The 21823-nt window shown below is 35.9% G+C and overlaps 1 protein-coding gene across 1 annotated transcript in view; it reads right to left on the bottom strand.

Annotated features, from left to right (window-relative positions):
* The window catches only part of LOC121343348 (protein unc-13 homolog A-like), a 43625-nt gene that overhangs the window by 14561 nt on the left and 7241 nt on the right, over positions 1 to 21823 (bottom strand). Inside the window, exons 5-7 of the mRNA XM_041418408.1 lie at positions 20963 to 21086; positions 16934 to 17069; positions 4373 to 4439 (exon numbers count right to left, since the gene is read on the bottom strand). Coding sequence (XP_041274342.1) covers positions 4373 to 4439; positions 16934 to 17069; positions 20963 to 21086 — 327 coding nt within the window. The remainder of the gene's footprint in view (positions 1 to 4372; positions 4440 to 16933; positions 17070 to 20962; positions 21087 to 21823) is intronic.

The raw sequence follows: 21823 nt of genomic DNA on the forward strand, positions 1-21823 counted from the left end.
AAATCATTGTCAAAATATCTGCAGCTTGGCAAATTTGCACTAATGATGAACTCATTTAATTGAAAAGTGCACTTCATTTCTGTTTTCCAATTGTCAGTTTATCACTTTTTGTTTAAATATTTAATATTTGAAATAAATTAAAAAAACTTAAAGCAGCTTCTTTGCTGACAGTCATTTCACCCAATAAAAATGCTGATTGCTACTTGAACATAAGTACTTTTTAGTTTAATCAGGACGAAAAATATCTATTATTAATACTTTATGAAAGGGAAATGTTTGTTTCATTTCAAGACATGCTTGCTTTACTTGGAATACAAGGTTAAAATTTTTTTCAACTGAAAGATTGCTTTTTAAAACAAAAAAAAAAATTTGGGTCATTAATATCTTTTAAAGAGAAGTTTGGCATTAATCTCATAGCCCTGTGGCTTCTAAACAAAGAATGATTTCTGCTTTCCCTGCCTTAAATTCCCACTGCTGTCATTGTGTAATATCTGCTTTAGTATTAGTTTATCAAGTTCTGTTTCTGAATAAGACAGTAAATCAATAGAGCTGACAAAATGAAGCTGCTGATAACTTCTCTATTATTGAGTGTTCTCATACGGAACATCACCACTTCATCCATCATGTAATTCACCACAAATCACAAAGAACAGCATTACAACAATGCACAGCAGCCATTTAATTCTACCTAATATTTTTAAAATTTTGGAACACACCTATATATTAATTTTTTGAATAATTAGAGATCTATAGATGTGTTATGCTCACTGTGCAAAATCAGGAATAATGTATGTTGGGAAGATTTACCAAGGCAGATCTGTGCCACTCTCACTGTTGATCTCCGGATTATAAATCCAGTCAATATAGTGCCACTGTGTCACTGGTTTTTTTTTTTTTTTGTCTCCAACACTCATTGTTGTCAATAAAAACAGTTGAGGAATTATACAAAGGGCAACTTACATGAGTAGCATCCTGCTTAATGTTAGTCTTAGGAATGAATTACTGTGCTTTGTAGTTGATAAAAAAGCATATCCATCTCAGAGAAGTGACATTTATTTATTCCAATACATTTCGGCAGCACAACAGTCACTACTTCACTAAGGATTAGTAGCTAAAGATATAATCAAAGTGACACATACAGCTGGGGTAGAAGGGGGGAGAAGGGAAAACCCATTTGATTGTACTCATGGCTGACACTGAGTTACAAGAAAAAACTCTCCCAGTGCATCTTTTCATAATTATTGTCGGTATTTCATATCACTGATTTCAAAGCTGTTAGAAAACTAAGGCAAATAAAAAATGCCTCACTGTTTCTGGAATACAGTGAACATGAAACTGAAAACCAGACACCGGGACTGAATTATTTTAAAAGAATTGTGGTTTAGGTTTTTTAAAATCAATTAGCAGAAGCACAATTAGATGACCCTATCCAGTTTTGAATTGTCTTTTAAAAAGCTATTAATTGCTGATATTAAGTTTTACCTCAAATTCTTAATTTTGCTCCCTCTCAAAGAGGGGAAGGATTTCCCAAAAGCTTTTATTTTAGCACTGTTAGATCTTATATATTGCAAGAAGGTTTAACTATTACTATTTCAAATATGCACCAAGGCAATTTATTATCTAAAAATAAATATTCTCCAAAACAGTTTGGCACTTTTCCTATCTAGTCAATGTTTAAGTAAATATTCATCAGCTACAATGCCTCTGGTAAACCACTGGGCTGTCATCTCATATTTGATCAGAATAGCCTAATTCAATTTCATATTTCCATAGATTATCATCAAAAGCATACATTCCAAATATTATTACTGGAACTAAGCCACAAATATATTTTCTATTAAGTAAGAATTCATGTTTCACCAGTGAGGAAATACCTGAAGCCCATCACCCTGAGCAAATTATACTCCCCCTCCCCCCGTTCCAAGATAAACCCACTTCCCTAAGCCTCCAAGAATAGTTTAGAAAAACCCCAAAAAATGTTACTCCTCTGTTCTTAAAACCTTCCAGGGACTGGTTCCTTATCTAAGCCTGTTTTGATGCCTAAAAATCTCCCTCATGGTTACTAAAGTTTGTTATTTATTTTTCCAGCTTCTTATGGATAGAGATAGTTCCCTCCATGTAGTTGTAGTATCTTACAGCAGTTACCTACATATTGTGATTGCTTTGTGTGGAAAACTACTTCATTTATCTGTTTGCATGCCTCTATTATGAGGCTCTGTGAGTATTGTATCCTCTTCAAAATACGTCAGGATTGTTTAGTCTTCTGATCTTATTGTGCTGCATGGGATTTCTTTTTACTCATGGCCTTTTATAGCCCCAATAATACTTGCAAGTGTAAAATTTATTTTGATTAGGCATTGGCAGAGATTCATCCTTCATGTCTTTCAGAGTTTCTGGGCAAACAATGGCACTTAATGTCACATCAACTGTGCTAAATCAATGCTGAGATAATACCAATGCACTGTTTCTGAAAACCAGTTTATCTTCAGAGAGAAAAGACAAAGCAAAAAGTCCAAGGCAACCCACAAGGTTGAAGAGTAAAGAACTAAAGACATAACTGTATTTCAGGGACAATAAGTTTATCAGAAGAAAAACCTTATCCAAATTAATTTGTACTGAAATAAAATGAAGCAATTACTCAGGAATTAAATTAGCCTTTTAAATATTTATAGAAATTGCCCTCTTCAAAAAGAGCTTCACATGAGGTATGTATTGACATCTCCCATCCACCTGATCTTCAAATTCTTAAAAGTCTCACAATAACTTTGCCAACAACTTTCAGCCCCATACTGATGCTAGATTAGCTGCTGAGCAATCTGCTCATATTTCAGTGCACCAAGAAATTTTGATTACTTTGCTACAAAAAACAACTTAATGGCACAGTGGCAGCCCAAGATTCCAACTCATGCATGTTAACTGTCTTACTTTACCATCTTCTAATTCCTGACCTCAAAATTACTTTGAAGAACAGCAGTGGGAAGAAACGCAATTCTACTATTGCTTTATGTAAATACTTTTAACATCTGAGCAAAATTCAGCTGATTCATCAAGTCAAAGTTGCTGACTGTATGGCATTAGTTATTTGGTTTTAAACTCAGAAATAACTTTATTCCATTGACTAGGCAATTAAGCACACACTGAAGGAAATCTCACAGAAGAATTTATCTTAAGGCCATTGCAACCTCTGTCTGCAAAAAAACCCACAAAAACTGGACTATTTGACTTGTCTGACCATGATGTTTGATTAGAGACCAGGATTCTTCCTGCCTGTCTCTGTCAGTGAGCTACCATTGGCAGAAAAAAGGAAAAGATCAAACCGGTGACAGAATTGGATGCAGAAAGTGAGATCATGTGAATCAGGTAAGTACTCCACCCACAACACCCCAGTATAAACAGATTTCCCCCACCACTCTTTTCACACAGGCACAGTCTATGGATTATCATAAAGACAAGAGAATTCAGTAAAAAAGAAATAGTACTTAGTCCCCAAAGAACAGGAAAAAACAGCTCAAAATGAACTGACCAAGGTGTATTCTAGATGGAGTTTGACTCATATTTACACTAAACAAGTTTAGTTGTGCCATAAAAGCACAGAATAGATATTTTACAGCACACCACCTGAGAATAAGCAGCGTTTCCAAAAGGTCTACACACAAATGAAACAGGAAGTCTGTGACTCTTCAGTTTCTCACAGGTCGCTATACACACCAAAGACAATTGCTGTGTTTCTCAGAAGTTATCAACAATAGTTTAGCACTACAGTCAACACAGGAAGACAAGGCAAAAACTAACATGCGGATTCCCAGCAACTGATGTGAGGTAGTGGTTTGCAGTTTAACAGCAACAGTGAAAAAGAAAATACTTGGTCTGTTTACGTGGTCAATAATGATGCCAAGTGCTCATATTAATTTCCCTTAATTATCACACCTAATAAAAAATCCATGTTGAGGCAGTGATATCATCAGTAGAATTTACAAGATTTTTTCTAGGAAAAAATGCTCTTCAAACAATTTTTATTAAATATCAATGCAATACTAACCTTCCTCAGTATCAAAAACTATTTAGACAAAGATGTCTGATGTTATAGCATCTGGATTAATATGCAACACCTGTAAGTTGGCCAAAGTACAATCACTGCTCTGAGACTAAAGAAAGTCTCAAAATCTCATCCTTTTTGTGTTTGAGAGTAAAAAAAATCCTGAGGTGAGGGAATAGCACAGATTTAAGAACCAATGGAAGAAATTGTCTCAACTACCAGAAACTTGGCAGTCCCATCCGCAGGTCCTGCTTACATGAACTCAAATTTTCCTTGACAGTGAGAAAATTTTTTAAATTACAGTGATACAGTAGTTGTTTTAAGAGTAGTTCTTACCTTCTGAATAGCCCTGGCCCATCTTGCTTTTGCAAAATTACCTCCATTGTCTTGGTCTGTATTTCTCCTGAAGAAAAGGAGAGAAAAAAAGGAGTACTCAGAACAGAAAAGTATGAAAATAAATAACTAAAATAAATCTGATAAATCTATGGATAAGTGGATCAAAGTCAGATCCATCATTAACTCACAATATCACCTTTGGATTACAGGAGTTTCCATTAAAGCTAAGAGTTTACTGGCTTGAAAAGACATGATCTCTGCTCCTGGTATTATCAAAGTGTAAAAGAACATTAGCAAAGGAATACATTTCCCAATTATAGTGGCTCATAAATCAGGATTACAAGGTCTTTAACATCAAACGGCAGAAGGAGAGGCAGAAAAAAATGAAGAAAATCCAAACCACCAAGACAGTGGAAAAAAAGGAAACCTATGAATTTCCTCATTAAAGGCATATCCATGTGAGACAGAGACACTGTCCCCAAGTCTTTGCCTACTGCACTAAAGCAGTTATTGAGAAACCACATAACATAAAAACAATACTCCCTCTACCCCAAAAAGTACCACCAAACAAAAACTAACATTCACTCCAACCAGTCTTTGAAATATAATCTGTTACATATTTGGTTGCTCTCACACAGAAGTTGCACAGGCCAATTATAATTAGGGCTCACTATTCAGCTATTTTACCACACCTGTGAAGAATGAAAAAATACTAATTCCATTAATGGCTGTTGAGCACAGGTTAAAATAATTAGTGTAGACTCCACTACTCCTGAATGATTGTAAGTAATTCAAAAGCCACTACCTTGTACAATACCAGTAAAGTCACAAAATAAAAATTATACAGTAAAATTCTACATAAAATTGACAAAGGACAGTAGAAGCCTGTTTACTAAGTGAAGTTTTCCCAGTATATTTATATTACTGCAAAAACTAAAAAAAAAATAAAAAAAAATATATATATATATATTTATATACTTCAGTGCCATCCCTTGGTTCACACATTACTATTTAATTATCTTGGACTTTTGGAACAGTGCTCTTTTATTTGAGGAGAAAAATGTTCCCTCTGATACGCACAGCTGAGTGCACATGATGCAAACTAAGTATGAAGAGGCTTGCCTTCCCCTGCTCTCATCTCTGAGGTTGCATGTTTGCAAGTCCAGCCTTTTTCCTCTTCACAACTGGCTCTTTGTTTTCAGGTAAATCAACAAAGTTATACTAGTTATTGGTCCACCCCATCCTGCAGTTGTTAACTAGACTGGAAATATTGGGTAATAATGAACCTTAGGGATTACCAGGGTAATTACGCTCAAGGTCAGATGGTGATTGGGTTGTCAGTGTTGACTCAGAGGGTACAGAGAAACAGCTTTCTCTGCCTTAACTAAAAATAAGTAGGGAAAAGAGCATTCTTAATTTTTGAGACATAATGTACAGAGGGGGACAAAAACTGGTTTAACTGCTTTGCAGTACTTTTAGGAAGTCACCAATCTGTGATCAGACTGCTGAGCAGAGCAGTCAGCTCCGGCAGCTGAATACACTTCTTATGCCACTTAAACTCAGCACAGAAAGACACAGCAAGGAGCAGTTTTTACCTGTCCACTTCCTGCTGACACAGTGATGGGTCCAGTTTGGACAAATGGTTGTTAATTTTCTATTCAGACCTAGTGAAAGTAATAAGTTACCTGGCAGAACATGCTTTATCAATACTGAACAAAGCTTCCGATGAGACGTGCTTTACAGAAATTCTGGGTAACAAAGCCCACCTGATACTGCTGGGAATGACCAGTCCTGCTAACTGAACTGTCACAAGGAACATGTGTGCCAAGCAAATACTATAATTTTTTGAAACTACATAAACAACAACAGATTAGGGAACTTTACACAAGCATTAAGCCAGAAAACGAGGGAAATGTATCTGATAATTAGAAAAGCATAGAATTTCCAGTGATTGAACAACAAAAAGTTTAAAAACAAATGACAAGCCTTAAGAGTGCCTGAAAATCATACTGATTCACCACCCCTACAACATAATGCCCAGCTGTGCTCTCTGATGCTGTGCAGGCCACAAGAACAACAAGATAAGGAGAATTACAAGAGACACCTCAGGAGCAATATAGCAATATTCAGAGCTGGTCAGCTCAGCAAGCAACCCAGGTCAAAGTTTTGATGTACTGTGCATCCAACTCAGCAGTGAGGCTTTCACATCTCAGCCAGAAGGATCAAAATAACCCATCTTGTTGCAGTGATTTACCAGCCAATGACAGGTATGTGCAAAGGAATGCACAGGCTAGATAAACACAAGGGCTCTTCAGTCTGATTTATCAAGAGCTAAGGATTTTCAATAGGAAAAAAAAGTTACACTGACACCTTTATCTAATCTATGTTTTCCCTCTTGATTTTGCTGCCCAAATACATTAAAATTGCTCTAGCATTGCAGTGATGATTTGCATTTTCACGACACCTCTTGTAAAATTAATCTCACACAGACTTCATTGTAAGGCAGTTAATTATAGAGCAGTTGCAGTGTGGCCACATACAGACAAAAATGACATCTTCTGAATGCTTAATTGTTTGTAATAGGCAATCCTGAACATCTGCATTCATTTCTAAGTATTCATCACTAAAGTCAATTCCATTGGCTTTGAATATAACTGGAAACAAACTGTGGAAGAAAAATTGAAATAATTACACTCTATTATGACATTTTTTTTATTTGGCAAGTTCCACTCCCCATTGGCAACAGGCTGAAACTAAAATCTTGTGCTTAAATTAATCTCCAACGAACATATCAAGCAGACTAATACTTGGACACTACCACAAAAATGTTAGTTTGTTTTTTCCTCCTTTAAATGTGCTTTTCAGCATATTCCAGTAATAGCCATTCTTGTACAAATATGTGATAAGGCTGATGACAGTTTTCAGTTTTATTCTGCCTTATTTTATAGCTCAGGAGGGGGACAGAAAAACACAAATAAAGACAAATATCAGCTTCTTTGTGTTTTTTGGAATACAAATGTATCACTTTCAATTGTATCACATTCAAGTGTATCACTTCCAGTGCTGTAACTTTCGTAACATGCACAATTTAGCATGCATTGGAAGTAAGTCTGTAACATACCCCAAACTTTTTTTGTGAGGATTTACACACTTGTTACTCTTTAGACCGCAGCAGCACAAGTTCTTTGGGAATATCTGTTGGTGCAGTTGCTATCACGGTCTTGCACACGAGGCCAAAGCCACATTAGCAATATTCTATACACCTGTGCTACAAAAGCCTGTCCTTGTTCCAGCACTGGTCATTAGCTGAAGCTGATTGCACTGAAATAGTTTCCAGCTGAAGACAAGGTGATTTACAACACTAGCTTTCAACTCAATTCAAGCACTTGGCAGAAGGACACACTATTCTTATTGGAAAATATATCTGGGATATGGAACTATAGAAATGGTATCCCATCAAGGATTATTAGACTATAACACTGTAATTCAATTTTAAATTTTTCATAGTCCTCAATTATACAGTATAGAAATAAGAATGATAACATTAAAAAGCTGTGCAATAAGTTGCAGTTTAGTAAAACACTAAGAACTGTAGGCAGTACTTGTCCATCTTTGCTGTTATCACATTAAAGGAAATTAATGATGTGGTAAAATTGGAAAGGAAAATTAAGTGATCTAGGCATCCACAGTTAACTATGCCACAGTAAGACTTAAAAGAGTAAGTCTTGCATAAATTAGCACAATTTAGTATCATCCAACTGCCTCATATAGCTATTTTTGTGTGTTTGTGGCAAAAGAAAGCAGTTTCCTCCAAGATACTTTTTCTGGTAGCACTAAATCTATGCTCTTACACAGGTTCCCTTTTACAGATGTTCAAGTTGCTCTTAAAAATTTATTTTTAAACTAACAGAGCAGAGAACAAAACTTACTGTAGATCAGTGAACAGTCACTCATCCCCACAGTAAAATTTCATTTTTAAATTTGAGTTCACTTTTTCTTTTCCTTTCTCATTGTCTAAAATAGTAAGTTTCCACAGCTATAGTATAATCTTCAACTATACACTTGTATTACTGCTTTCACTTCAAATAGTTTACAGTTCTGAGGTTATGGTGGTTTTTAAAACTAAAATTACAAGTTCCTAGTTTCTTTGGGACAAGGTACTGAGTTTTATCAGTCTGTATTTTGAGAGCAATATTACTACAGTAACAAAATAACTTTTTCTGATTTCTTAGAGATAACCTTGTCTAAGTGCTTAAAACACAGAGTACAGTAATAACATCCATTTTCTAGCCATTCAGATTCAAAAATTTAGCAATACATGAACAGAAACTAAAATATGCTCACATATCTCCTTTAGTTCAGTTTCTCCTCCAGCATTCTTTCACAGGTTACTTGCCTAATCATTAAGAACTTAAGTCTTTTATAAGAGTTGCAACTTTTGACTCACCTATAGAGCAAACTAATAAAGCCCAAAGGTATGCATTAATCCTCATAACAGGACTCATATTTTTTCCCCATTTCAAATTTTTCCTCCAGTTCTTCACAATATTTTCATAGGTGTAATCCACATTGATGTTGATCTTCATGTCTTCCTGAAGAAAAAGATCTGTCCCTGCCTGCTTTTAGAAATACCCCTGAAGCAAGTCTGCACAGCTGCTAAAGATAAGCCATCAATTACTGCAGCTTGACCACCACTCCCCTTCCTGGTCACAATTAACAATTTGGTGAAAGGAAAGTATCTTCCTCTCCCTCGTGTCTTTTGACTCCTTAGATGGGTCTGAACTCTGACTGTAGTGTGACTTATTGAAGGCATGTTGCTGTCTCTGCTAAAACTGATTCAGAAAGTCCTAGCTTGCTTTAATAGTTACATTGCAGTAATATTATTTTAGTGTTCTGACTTACAGTATCACTCCAAAAATTTTTTTTTTCCATCACAGATAGAGAAATAGCAAACTCTTCTGTGTAGCTGAGAATAAGTACTGGGAAAAGGAACTAATAACTACTTAAACTTCTCTATTTTAAGACTCTTCAAATGTTTCGACTTCAAAATATGTAGAGGCATTTTGGATTTAACACTGTGGTATTTTCTTGTTATCTGTTTAACTATTATTCTCAAACATTAATATACCCCTTTAATGAAAGGTTTGTTTGCTGGATGGGGTAAAATCCTGTTTTCACTATGACTGAAGGAATTTATTCAGCTGTATAAAACAATCTTCTAAAGAACCACCACAACTGCAAGCCTGGTGCTAAAAAGTGTGCAAATAGAGATGTACAGTAATCCATACATGAACTTTTAAAATTTCAATTGTTACCACTCAGAGCTATGAACTGGATTGTAAACTGTCATTCAGATCTATCAAAACCACAGCTTGTGATACTGATTGATACACTTAATACAGTGCCAGTAGATAATAGCTTGTATTTCCCCCGATATTGCCATAGAACAGCAGCTTTGAAGAAAGATTATATTTTTTTAAGGCCTGCCAGGACAGTAAATCAACATTTTACAAAGTAACTTCCATGTTTTTTCTGATGGATATAGAGGTATTAGAAGGCAATGCTGCTACCTGAGAAACCCCTACAAGATACATTATCACCTGAGTGCTGCAGTAGCTATATTAGTGATTTCCAAACTGCAAGATGTTTATCTGAACAAAAGGAACACGAAATTAGGACAGAAGCTGATTGACAAGACCAAAGGCTATGGCAGGAGACAGGTGACACAAGGAAACACATGTTGATGTGAATAAGATATCATCAAGACATTGTTCTGCTGTCCACTGAAGTTGCAGCTTTTAATCAATCTTGAATCTGTCAAAGTGTCATCCTGGATTGTTCCCAGAAAGCAAACAATGTCTATCTGACACTTAGGGAAACTTTACGAATTTCTCCAGATTTTGCCTGGATTTGCCACTTTGCAGCTATTTGTTAGTCTCCAATTTCTCACTTATTTCAATGCTGTATCATAATTTTTCTTTTCTAATATACCCAACTCAAAAAATAAAAATGTCTGTATTTTTCCCCCAGAAATATACTGGAAAGGCATATTTCTTCAATCAACTAAACTCCATTTTCTCCTGCAGAATGTCTCTATTCATAACCAATGCCTAATATTTCAATTTCATTAAAAAGCCATTAAAATCAGTATTATAAAAGTAGTTGATTGAATATACATGCAATAAACAAACAAAATAAATTTCTATGCAAGTATAGTAAACTAATTCCAGTGACATTTACCCTGCTTGTGAATAGAACAGTATCTTTCAGGGTAGCAGTGTGTAGGTGAAATATTACACAGCAGTAGGAGCCCAATCAAAATTTTCATAAATGTTTTCTGCTTTTCCCATGGCAGCTCTCTTTTCTCCTGTTGTGTAGCTCTTCATGTAGAGTTCTTATGCTCCCAGAGAAATGGCTGTTGTTTTTAGAGTTCAAGTCATACAGAGAAAGGGAATTTCTTTGCAGAAGAACTGATACCTGGCAACTACTTTAGCTTTTCTGTAAATGAACAAATTTTCTAGTAGTATCAAGGGAATACTTGCACAGAGATGGAATCTTTTCAATCTTTTACACACAGCCGAAAGCATTAATTAGATAAACTAGTTCCCAGAAGCCAAAAAGGTTACCTTAAAAATTTACTATTATGTAAGGTCTAAGCAAAATGCGTTAATCTTTATAGCAAGTAAACCTTTTGGGAACCCAAGATAAGATAACTGCATGACAGTAATAGACTTAATACAGTTACATGATCTCAGAAACCTCTAAGAAGGCATAGAACTTAATTAATCTAGGTAAAAGAAAACTTCAAAAGCCTTTCCTGTTCCTTTCAAGCCTAAAGAATTTATCATGAATAATGTTACACTACACAGAATCTCAGGGAGAGTCATAATGATTTATTATGAGAAGTTGTCAAAATAGCAAACAATATAACACTATGAATATTAATAAGGGAATGAATTAAAGCTCGGTATCAGTTCATATCAGGATGCAAAACAATCATCAGAACACTCCCAATAACCACAAACAAAACAGACACTTGTGAAAAGACTGAAGGTAAAGAAACTCTGATTACTGGGAGAAGCGAAACAGTATGGACTGGTGGGGATTGATACTGGAAGAAACCAAGAGTAATCTCTGCTATGTGGCAAAGACATTTGCATTTTATTTTAATGTGTAATCTATTTTATAATTGGGTTTTGTAGGTTATTTCATATATACAGCAGGACATAAAATCTGTCTGACTTCCTTTACTAGAAGTTTTTCCAAGATTGCCTAGATTGGAATACTGGCTCAAGCACAGCTCTGCCTATGTACTTGCTGAGCAGGACCCCCAGTCCTGGACCCACTGCAGGCCTGAGTCTGACCCTGCTGTGCTGTTCTGGACCTGCCTGGTGCTCCCTGCTGTGTCCTGCCTTGGCTGCACCGCTGGCCCTGACACCGAGCTCCAGGGGTTGCCAGTTTGGCCTCGGACCTGTTCCATCAGCACAGGCTTCTGCACTGTTTGACCCTTGCTGCCATTCCCAGGCTTGCCTGGGGCACTGGGCTGGGGCACTGGCTGCCCTGGCCCTGCCCTGCTTGCTGTGTTATCCTGCCTCGGTGCCCCTCCCTTGGGAGCAGCAGCTCATCTTCGCTTACCTATGGCCTTAATCCCGCACATTTGTACAAACCCAGCTAGGTATGAAAAGTCTGGCTTTCAGATGTGCTACAAAGATTGGATTCATAGCTACTAAAATTTTTTAAATAGATTCTACTGAGAACTTCAGGATGTCAATTAAAGCATTTAACTTCAAAACCAGTCAAACAAAAATAACTTACCAAAATGTATTTCGGATAACTTTAGGAAAGAAAATGCACATCAACATGTCACATCAGCTCACCATCATTTGTTCTAAACTGCAAATTGCCTTACAAAATAAATCTGTCTGGTTCCATACTACACTTCCTAACAACTTAATATGTAATTAACTGGGATTTTTTTCTGACACAATCTTCAATTCCTTAAATTTTCCTCAGTTATCTCAGTGTCCTTTTTCTCAATCCCTTTCAAGTAAAATATTTTCTGTCTATATTGTTAACTGCTAGCTTATCTTCTTTTCCAATTTTTTACTCAAAACAATTTAAAATATACTACTTAAATGGGTAATAATTGTGAACTTGTCATAATTATAGAGACATAAAAAGCCCATAAAAATTGGTTAAACTTCAAATTTACTGTATGTATGAGACTTAGTGTTCTCCATCTCTTTTAAATTTTGTTTGTATTCCCATTGCTGTACAGAGCTACTGTAACAGTCTTTAAAATTATTTAGAAACATTTTTAAAGGAGCCTTTTAAAGTAGTACTTTTAATAGATTCAAGAGCAACAGTTTTAGGCCACAGAAGATCTGAAGGAAACACATTTGAGAAAGGCAAGAGGGTGGAACTGAAATAGGAAAGGGCAGCAGAGCAGGAAGGAGCATCAATGAGGATGTGAGTTTGAGTGACAGATGAGAATTAAGCCTGGGGTACAGTGGAATGAACTTTCAGCACTGTGCTGGTACACAAAGGGTTTAATTTTACATAAGACTCTTACTGAAAAGATCTGCCTTACTGTAATTATATAAATTAATAACAACATTTATTCAGAGTTTTAAATGATTAATTTATTATACAAGAGTAAACATCACCTCAAGCTGAATACCTTCCTACCCACACTGCTTTCTGTAAGGCAAGCAGAACAAAGCTGTCCAGGGAGCCAAAGAGCTTAGAGGAATGCTCTTTAACATGTGAAAATAGCTCAGACTCAGGGAAGCCTCTTGGTTCATGGGTTTTGATGTAAACAGTCCTTTTAACTTGCCTTCAGAACACACAAGTTACATGACCTAAACCACCTTCAGTTTAGAGAACAGCCTACGAATAATAATTAAATGCAAAACCACCAATCATTCACTATAATGTTGAATTATTTTTATATTTTGAAAATAATCTGCCAGTTCTGAAAGCTGGGAACCAGGGGATGTTCATAGCCAAAAGCTTTGCATGTTATAGACATCTTTTGTTAAAGATGTCTCTTTTTTTTTCTTTTGGCCCTTATTTCTTTTTGGCAATAAAAACAAAGCAATAACATGTTATAGAAAATCAGTTATGCTTACTTATTCTGTAATTTAAATTTGAGAGATCTCTCACTGATTGATCACAACAGAAAACAAATGTATATATTCAAACACTATTTGTTTAAACAGATGGTTATGCATGGAAATATGCCTTTAGTTTAAGGAGTTCATAACCTGTAGCCAAGAGGTGGAGGTGGAAATTTTCATGGTTTAGAAATAATTTAATGCTTGTCTATCATTCTTTCTATTATCTAGGCATGAATAATGAAACACATTACTGGAAAAATGGCTGTAAACTGATCACCTCAAATTAATTTAAACCTCAGCAATTGTTTGCTTCTCTCTAGAAACCAGGAAAGATTAATTACATTTTTAAGAGGCCATTTAATGCTCACGATGTTTCAAGCATTAAGAAACTTCTAATACTATCACATTGAAGCTTTCTTTTCTTATTTCATCCATCTGAAAATAAATATGCATTTTACTGTCACAAATCACTGTTTTAGTTAATATCAGTTTAATGATTACATAAAATCAACTTTGCTAGTGGCTGCAGGTCGTGAAGTCCAATTTTAGTTATACATCTCCTTTTAACACAGCAGTTACAGTACCCAAACCATTAGAAAAGAGGAAGCACTATTAAAGCCAAACACTTTAGAACAAGATACTCAACCCCAAATTTGTCAATACAAGCTATGTAGGTCTAGCATATTTTGTGAGCAGCACCCTTCCTGTGTAGGTATACATGACATCTATTCACGTGGCCTACGTAGGTAGAAAGAAAGAAACATATATGATTTATTATACATCCAAATAATGGATTTTAGTTGCCTTTTTTTTTTAATGTAATCAAATCTTTTTTCTCTTTGTTAAATTATTGTTTTACAGTTCTACAGCAAAAACAAGTATCACAGGACAAATCAATATTCTTTTAAAAAGAAAGATCCTTGTCCCTGTTGCTGTACTTCCTTAAATTTTGGGGTTAGTTGATTGCTTTTGAAAGAAATATTTGCTCCACTTTGCTTGTTTTGGAAATGCCCCTAGTCAATTTTATGCTGGTCACTTTAGTTTATGCTTAACAGGTATATCTGTACATTTGTGGCTATTCTGGATATACAGCAACGTTATTTCTACCTCAGTGGTGCCACAGAGCTTAACCATGAAATCATTATTCCTACAAGTAGTAGCATTCAGCACTGGATACTAATAATCTTTAACGAGTGAACCAACTGATTTATCCTGTGGCTACTATGGAGAGGTACAATGAAGTCTACAGTAAACACTTAACTGCTGATTTTCAAAAATTCGGTGATTCACTCATTAATTACATTATAGAAAAACTCAGATGATTTATGGGTTTTGGGGTTTTTTTTACTAGTATTTTCCCCTTCTCTGTCTGCCTTCTTTTTTAAGCCTCCAGGAAAAAAAAATATTGCTCCAATAAGAGGTTACTTAATAATTTACCACGTCCTTCAAATTTTGATTGAGTGAGCTTTTGCTTTATGGGAAAATGTTACTTAGTTACACTTAATTAGTTATCACTCTACACCTATAGTCAGAAGCCATAAACATGACTTATGTACATAACTGATGAATAAATAACAGTCTAAAAAAACACTTCAGGAAGAAATTTGGAACATATTAATACTTAAATATTTACAAGACAGTTACTTTTGGTGTTTAATACAGCAAAAGAAATAGTCTCATCCACATCCCAGATTTGTAGTACAAATGCAGTTTTTTGGAATAAATACACATCTCTAAGTTTTAAAACAATCATATTTCTGCTCTGAATCTTTGAAAATATCTATAAATATTAAAGAAAATATAAATATAAGATGAAATATAGGTAAATATCTCTATTTATACCTATATAAATATAGGTATAAATACCTATAAATACAGATAAAAGAACTTTTCATCTAAAAATAAAAGTTTAGTGCTGACCCTCAATTTAGTACTATAAAAGTTCATTGAATTTCAATAAAATTATTTGGTACAAAGGAGTAAAGGAAAGAATTCCATAGTCAGATTGGGTTAACTTCTTTTGGTTTAGTTGAACCTGCTCAGAGGCTCGGATCTCTGTCGAAAATGAAACGTCAGCACAGATGATATGCTAATGACTGGACATGTGCTTAGAACAACACAGAGAAACAGCTCTTGAGTGCTGCCATTACTGACAGCTCTCACCCCGAGGAAGCACTTGTACTTCTCTGTAAATACCCTGCAAGGGCTGACTGGAAATGTAAACGGTGAGGCTGACAGGCACCCAAGCAATGCTGTGGCACCCTGTCCACGTGCAGTCTCTAACTGCAACCCTGAGCTTGAGCTTCTTGTACACTCGTTTCTTTCCTAATTTTGGATGGAAGTTACATGTACCAGGACCCTGCTTTTTTAAAGTACATGAAAAGGTGGTTTAAGGGCAACAAGTCATTATTGCCTCAGAGAATACATGACTTAATAATGTATTAGTTTTTATTGTTTTTTCTCTCATGTTTGAGCTAATTTTCTAGTACCACTGCTGTTAGACATTATTTCAACAGTGCCTGACACACCAAATATTCTGGCTACCTTTCCCAAGAGCCTTTTCTGCCCCTCATCAAGGCAGAACACCTTTTGGAGTGTCAGCTGCTCACAGTGCCTTTCCTGCGCTGCTGTGGATAAAAGACACCATGAATGAAAGGTAATACATCTGTGACAGCTGCTATGAAAGCCAAAATGAACAGTAGAGGGAACTTTTTACCTCACCAGCTTGCCTTTCAAAAGAAGTGAAGTCATTATTCCAACATGGAGAAAGCTCTCCCTGCTCAGAGACCACTGCTGAGCGTTCTTAGAGGCTGACTGGGCTCCCTCCTGAGCATTCAACTCCACTCAGCAGAAGGTGATGGCACAAAAATAGTACAGTTGTTGCCACCTTATTCCTTGCCCCTTCCACCATAATGCATCATCATTTTTCGCATTCAGAAAAGCAGAAAGGCAGCAATTATCTTCCCCCCTCTCCTTTTCTTTTTTTCCCCTGCAATCTTGTTTGTTCAGAAGAAATAGATAGAAAATATTCTCTTCTAGAAAACTTCCAGAAATGCCGACAGCCTGTCTAGGTAAATACACTAGTTTCAAAAATGGAATCAAATGTCTTTCCTGCTTTCCAGATGAAACAGAATAGTTACAATACCCAAATCATATCAGGAGTTGCTTCCCTTCCTTTCTCAATATTTCAGGAAGTCACTATGGAATAGCTGAACCCTATGTAGACACATGCCCAGGGATGAGAACAGGACAGGTGCACATGTATTTGTCATAAAAGAACATAGAAGAGCTAATAAATACCTGCATTCTCTTTAAAGTTTAAGAAACTTTCATACGCTTGCTTAAAATAGTTTTGTATGTATTATGCTGACATTCAGATATTTTAAAAAAATTAAAATCAACAAATGACAACACACATGTCTGATGTGACAAGGTAAAATACCTGAGTTTGCTTTCTTGTATGCTGAGCCCACTTTCCATGGATGTCTGACTGTCATTTGTATCTTGATGTGAATGTCTTGTACATTGGAGGGGTGTCACTCTGTGCAAATGTCTGCAATCTAAATCTCTGTTGGTATCTGTAGAGAAAGAAAAGGCTGCTGGAAATCTTTCAGCCCATTTTACTTCTAAAAGAGGAAGCAATACATAAAATTAATTATCTTCATTCATTAAATCTATCATAACAGGGAATTATCAAATCAACTGCAAACACAGTAATGATTAAATCACTTGTTACAAGAACAGCAGAAGCAGTTGCAAGATAATCTTCTGATTGGTACTCTAAAAACTTTGAGAGGCCTAGACCAGTCACTTTCTTGTAATACAAAGTTAATTTTACAGTTTAAAAGAATATCTATTGCTGGATTAGGAAGAAAATTGATCTTTTTAAGTTTTCCATTTCAATTTGCCATGTATTTTTTTATGGCTCCACGCACAGCATTCTGAGATCTAGGTTTTTTTGTTTGATTGGATTTTAGTTCTGTGGGGGTTTTTGTGTGTTTGCTTTATGTAGGGAATCAGGCTGTACTTTAATTCCATGTGCTATTGGCCTAGAACTGAGGGGCTTTATTTTCTCCCAGCTCTAGGCTCTTGGGGGAAATGCAACAAGTCTGCAACTGGAGGTACAAATTGATTCCCTGCAGAACATTTTGCTCTATAAATCATCCTATTAGCTTTAGTGAGAGAAAAGGGTTCATGACCCGGATTGTGAAGAAGTTTTCTTCCATGATGATGATAAGACTTCGCATACCCACCTCTTTTTCCATTTTTAAAGTTTTGCTTACAGATTGGGAATAATGCTTTTATTTATTTTCCATCACAGCGTTTACCAACACTAGGTAAGTTGCCAGGAATTTATAGCATATCTTTTGCTCAAAGTGAATACAATACTGTTGTGAAACATGCAAAAGATAAAGACAAAATTTTGGAAAACAGAATCTTTCAGTTTTCCTGCCGCATATGTTAGTGCAAACTTTTAAATTGTCAGTATACGTGAATTATTATGCTAACTAAAGTGGTTTGTACTTAGAATTCTACACAGTGATGCAGGCATTTTCACAGTCAGTCTATTATGATTTTTCAGGACTCTTATTTTTGCTGATCAAAGTTGTATCAGAACAATTAATTTTCTCTTTTGCTAATCCCTTGGTGTATCAGTGCATTAGTATGGTGACTAATGCAGAAACAGGGATTAAATCTCATCATGCTACTTTGTTCTTGTCACTTTATTTGCTAATTAATGTATATGAAATTTGTGATAATGAGTGGAATTAAAACCAAGGCTAAGACTTGAGTTCTGCATGGTACTTTCCAAAATTATTAATGAGGTAAAAGTTCCATTGACTTTTAGTAGGCTACTTGGCAAAATGACATCTTAGCTCCCAAATTACAGCTATTACCAATTACTTCAGTAAAGTTATCTTTAATTTCTTTAGCTTATACTGTCTATGTAAGGTATAATAATGTTAAGGAGCAAGCTACTTATCCCTAATGCTAAATTCCAAGAAAAAAGTGAGAAAAAAAAAGAAGGGGAGGAGGAAAAAAAGGGAGGAAGAAGGGAAAAAAGGAAGAAGGAAGAGAAAAAAAGGAAGAAGGAGAAAGTAAGAAAAAAAAGGAAGAAGAAATTTTCTTGTGTCGTCTCTTACGAGAAATTTCACCGCATACGTCACAGTTGAGACAGCCACGATATGCAAAATACCACCATACAGTTCCAGCAGGCTTTAAGCATTAATCCATACACAGTAACACCACATCAGAAGGTTTCAGGAGCCTGCCCATACAGACTAACACCATGTCACTTCAGAAGGCTGCAATCATCTGCTCTTCCTTGTTCTTCAGCCCAACCTCTTATCCCCCTCGCGTGTTCATGCACTGCCCCTGTGTGCCCTCTGCTCCCTTTGGTGGTTGGTCAGTGCCCTGGGCACTCCATGGCTCATTGCTGTCAGTGCTGCTCACCTGCTGCTCACAGCTGTGCCCACTGGGGACGAGGCTGGGCCACAGCTCCTCTCCTAATTACCACAAACTGTGTGCCTACAAAGAAAGACCTAAAAAATTTGAAGGAAAATTATCTTATTTCATAAACCCCTGATAATCCATGTTTGTAATTCAACTGCAGTGTTTATCTAAAGTCAGTATTTTATTATTGTGACTTTGCTTGCAGAATTTTAAATATAGTAGGTATTCATTTTACTTAGCAGCCTTTTAACAGAACTCAGTCTAGCTCACAACGGTGAAATGTCAACTTTATTGCTACCACAACTGACATTAGATGATACTTCTAGAAAAGGCACTGAACTACTGATGAGAACACATTTCCATGGTACTTCATGCAGGATTTCAACTTCAAATGAAGTCATGCTATTAAAAGAGCATGGGAGGATCCTTTATTTCTGCCCATTATCTGGCATTCTCAAATGAACATCTTTCAGAAATTGTCAAAAGTAACTGCACTCTTCTACCTTTCCAGTGTAATTTGTCATAATAAAGAGGCTGTACTGATTCCAATAGCTAAGGACACATTCTCAGGTGCTCACAACTGAGCTGAGTCATTCAATAGGACAAGCAATGAAAATGCCCTTGCCAAACCCCAAGTAGATGGTAATCCTGGCTTTCTCAATAACCAAGACATAATGCTTTTGAATTCTTGCCTCTATGAAGAAAACTACAGCATAAGAGTGACCTCTACAGGATTTTCACAGCACTCTGTGACTACGGTGCCAGGGCCTGCCTTGGGAACTTTTTCAAGTATATTTGTTTGAAATTAGAATACAAGCTTCAACATACAAGCCAACGCTCTCTCCAAGCAGCAGCCTGAAATAACCAAAAGTCTGAATTTACGTCTTGTAAACACACAATTAGACATCCTATACCAGATTTACAAAGGTTTCTAGATATGAGAATCATGTAAGGACATAAAACATTCTGCTAATTCAACTTATCAAAAAACCAAAGCAAACAAAATCTGGAATACAATTAGTGCATTAGCAGAGGTGATATTTTGAAATTCTTTTGGTCAAGTAGTAAAGAAGAAACAAATTTTGTTAAAAAAAAAGAAAAGGAAAAAGAAAGGTGAAAAAAAAGGTAGACTATGTTGCAGCTTGTAAGAAACACTCTGTGAAAAGATATGGATTCCACCTGATGTATTAACAGGACTGTAGTCATGCAGACTACACCCAAAAACAATTTACCAAGGTTAATCAAAGACAATGCATTTTAAAAATAAATTAGACAATCAAAGAGCTAATTATTGGTATGACTTCTAGTCCTCCTTCCTTTTCATATAGTTTCTTATTTGCACTTAACTTCTTTTTACTTTATTCTTGCATAAATTTTAGGATTAATGTTTTCAGGCACAGTTCATTAGACTATTTAAAGAGTAAAATGTTAAGCAAAATTATGTTTGTGACCTTATTTGGAGATAGACCACCTCATATAGATGGACTGATAATCTTAGTAAGATCAATCATATATCTGGAAGCAATGTGTGGTGATGTATTATTTGAAGTTCCGTTTCCATTTCTGCTTTCATATACACTACATTAATATACAGAGAAATATAAATAGTTTCCATCCTCATATACACTAAAATAAAGGCGGACAACCTTTGCTAGGAAGGTAAAAAATGCTGTGTAGGCCTGGATTTTATTCAAACTTCCCTTTTGCACTGGTCAAAGCTGATGTGCTGCAGAGCTGTAACACACCCTGAAGAAGGTATTTCCTTTAGCTCTGCAATCCACATGAGGGTCACCACTGGCTACTGAAACTGCTCATCCAGCTCCTTGTGGGATGTGGTTCTTAATTACCAGTAAAAATTACCAGTATCAATTGTGAAAATGCTCCACTGATGAACAGACATTTAGGATTCTATAGAAAAATTTCTATTTGTTGTTATATTTCAGGAACGTAGGTGAAATGACAGGAACTTACAGAGAAATAGAATGTCTGGAATGCTGGACCTTAATCTGTAACTCACCAAATGGTAGTGCAAAGTAGATATCTAGTAAGATCTCATGAGAAGTGGGTGTTTTCGTGCCTTGAATCTCACTTCCATTTTTTATTACTTCAGAATGCAATCTCCACCAGGAACCTGGGCCTTCCTAGGAAAAACAGGTTATGGAAATTACTTGGGCAACATTTATAGCATTATCCACGTTTTACTGAATGAAGTTTCCCCCAAGTCAGTAGGAGCTCCTTTACAACACCATTTTAGTATTTCCCAGCTGTTGTTGATGTACTAGTTAGGACTTCAAGATTTCTCAGTCATCAAATTAAAAATATTATGTTTGCACAACAATACAGATAAATAGACATTAAGGTTGTCACATGATTAAGACACGACAAATATTAATATTGAAAATTACTCTTATCAACAAAGATTTTCCAGTTCCCCTTTGAACTGGTGCCAAACAAGTACACTCTAGCAAGACTGAAACAATCCATTTAAGTTAACAACCAAGCCAAAAAAGAGCTTCTAAAGTAACACTCCCTTGTAGGTTATTTCTGAGTTATAAAGCCCAGGAAAAGAACTGCAGGGTTAAGACCAGGAGGATAAATAACTAGGAATGTTCCACAGTGGACTAATTATAAATGAAGGTCTAGAGGATCTGAAGAAATTAAGAAACAATCTCTTATCTTGCATCTTTGTTTGTTTAAAGTTTCAGTATTTACAGCAAGCCACAACCTCTGTGTCAGCAAGTTGTAACTCAGCAACAGCTTGGGCAGCAGAGCAGAACAACTTGCCCTGGGGCTTGAAGTGGCACTTGGCAGCTGTGATACAGAGCCTCTTCTAATTTAAGCAGGAATTACTTTCTTCCTCTGTTTCCATTTTCTGAGA

This window comes from Onychostruthus taczanowskii, unplaced genomic scaffold, assembly GCF_017590055.1.
Source record: "Onychostruthus taczanowskii isolate IOZ18803 unplaced genomic scaffold, ASM1759005v1 scaffold6, whole genome shotgun sequence".
Taxonomy (NCBI): Eukaryota; Metazoa; Chordata; class Aves; order Passeriformes; family Passeridae; genus Onychostruthus; species Onychostruthus taczanowskii.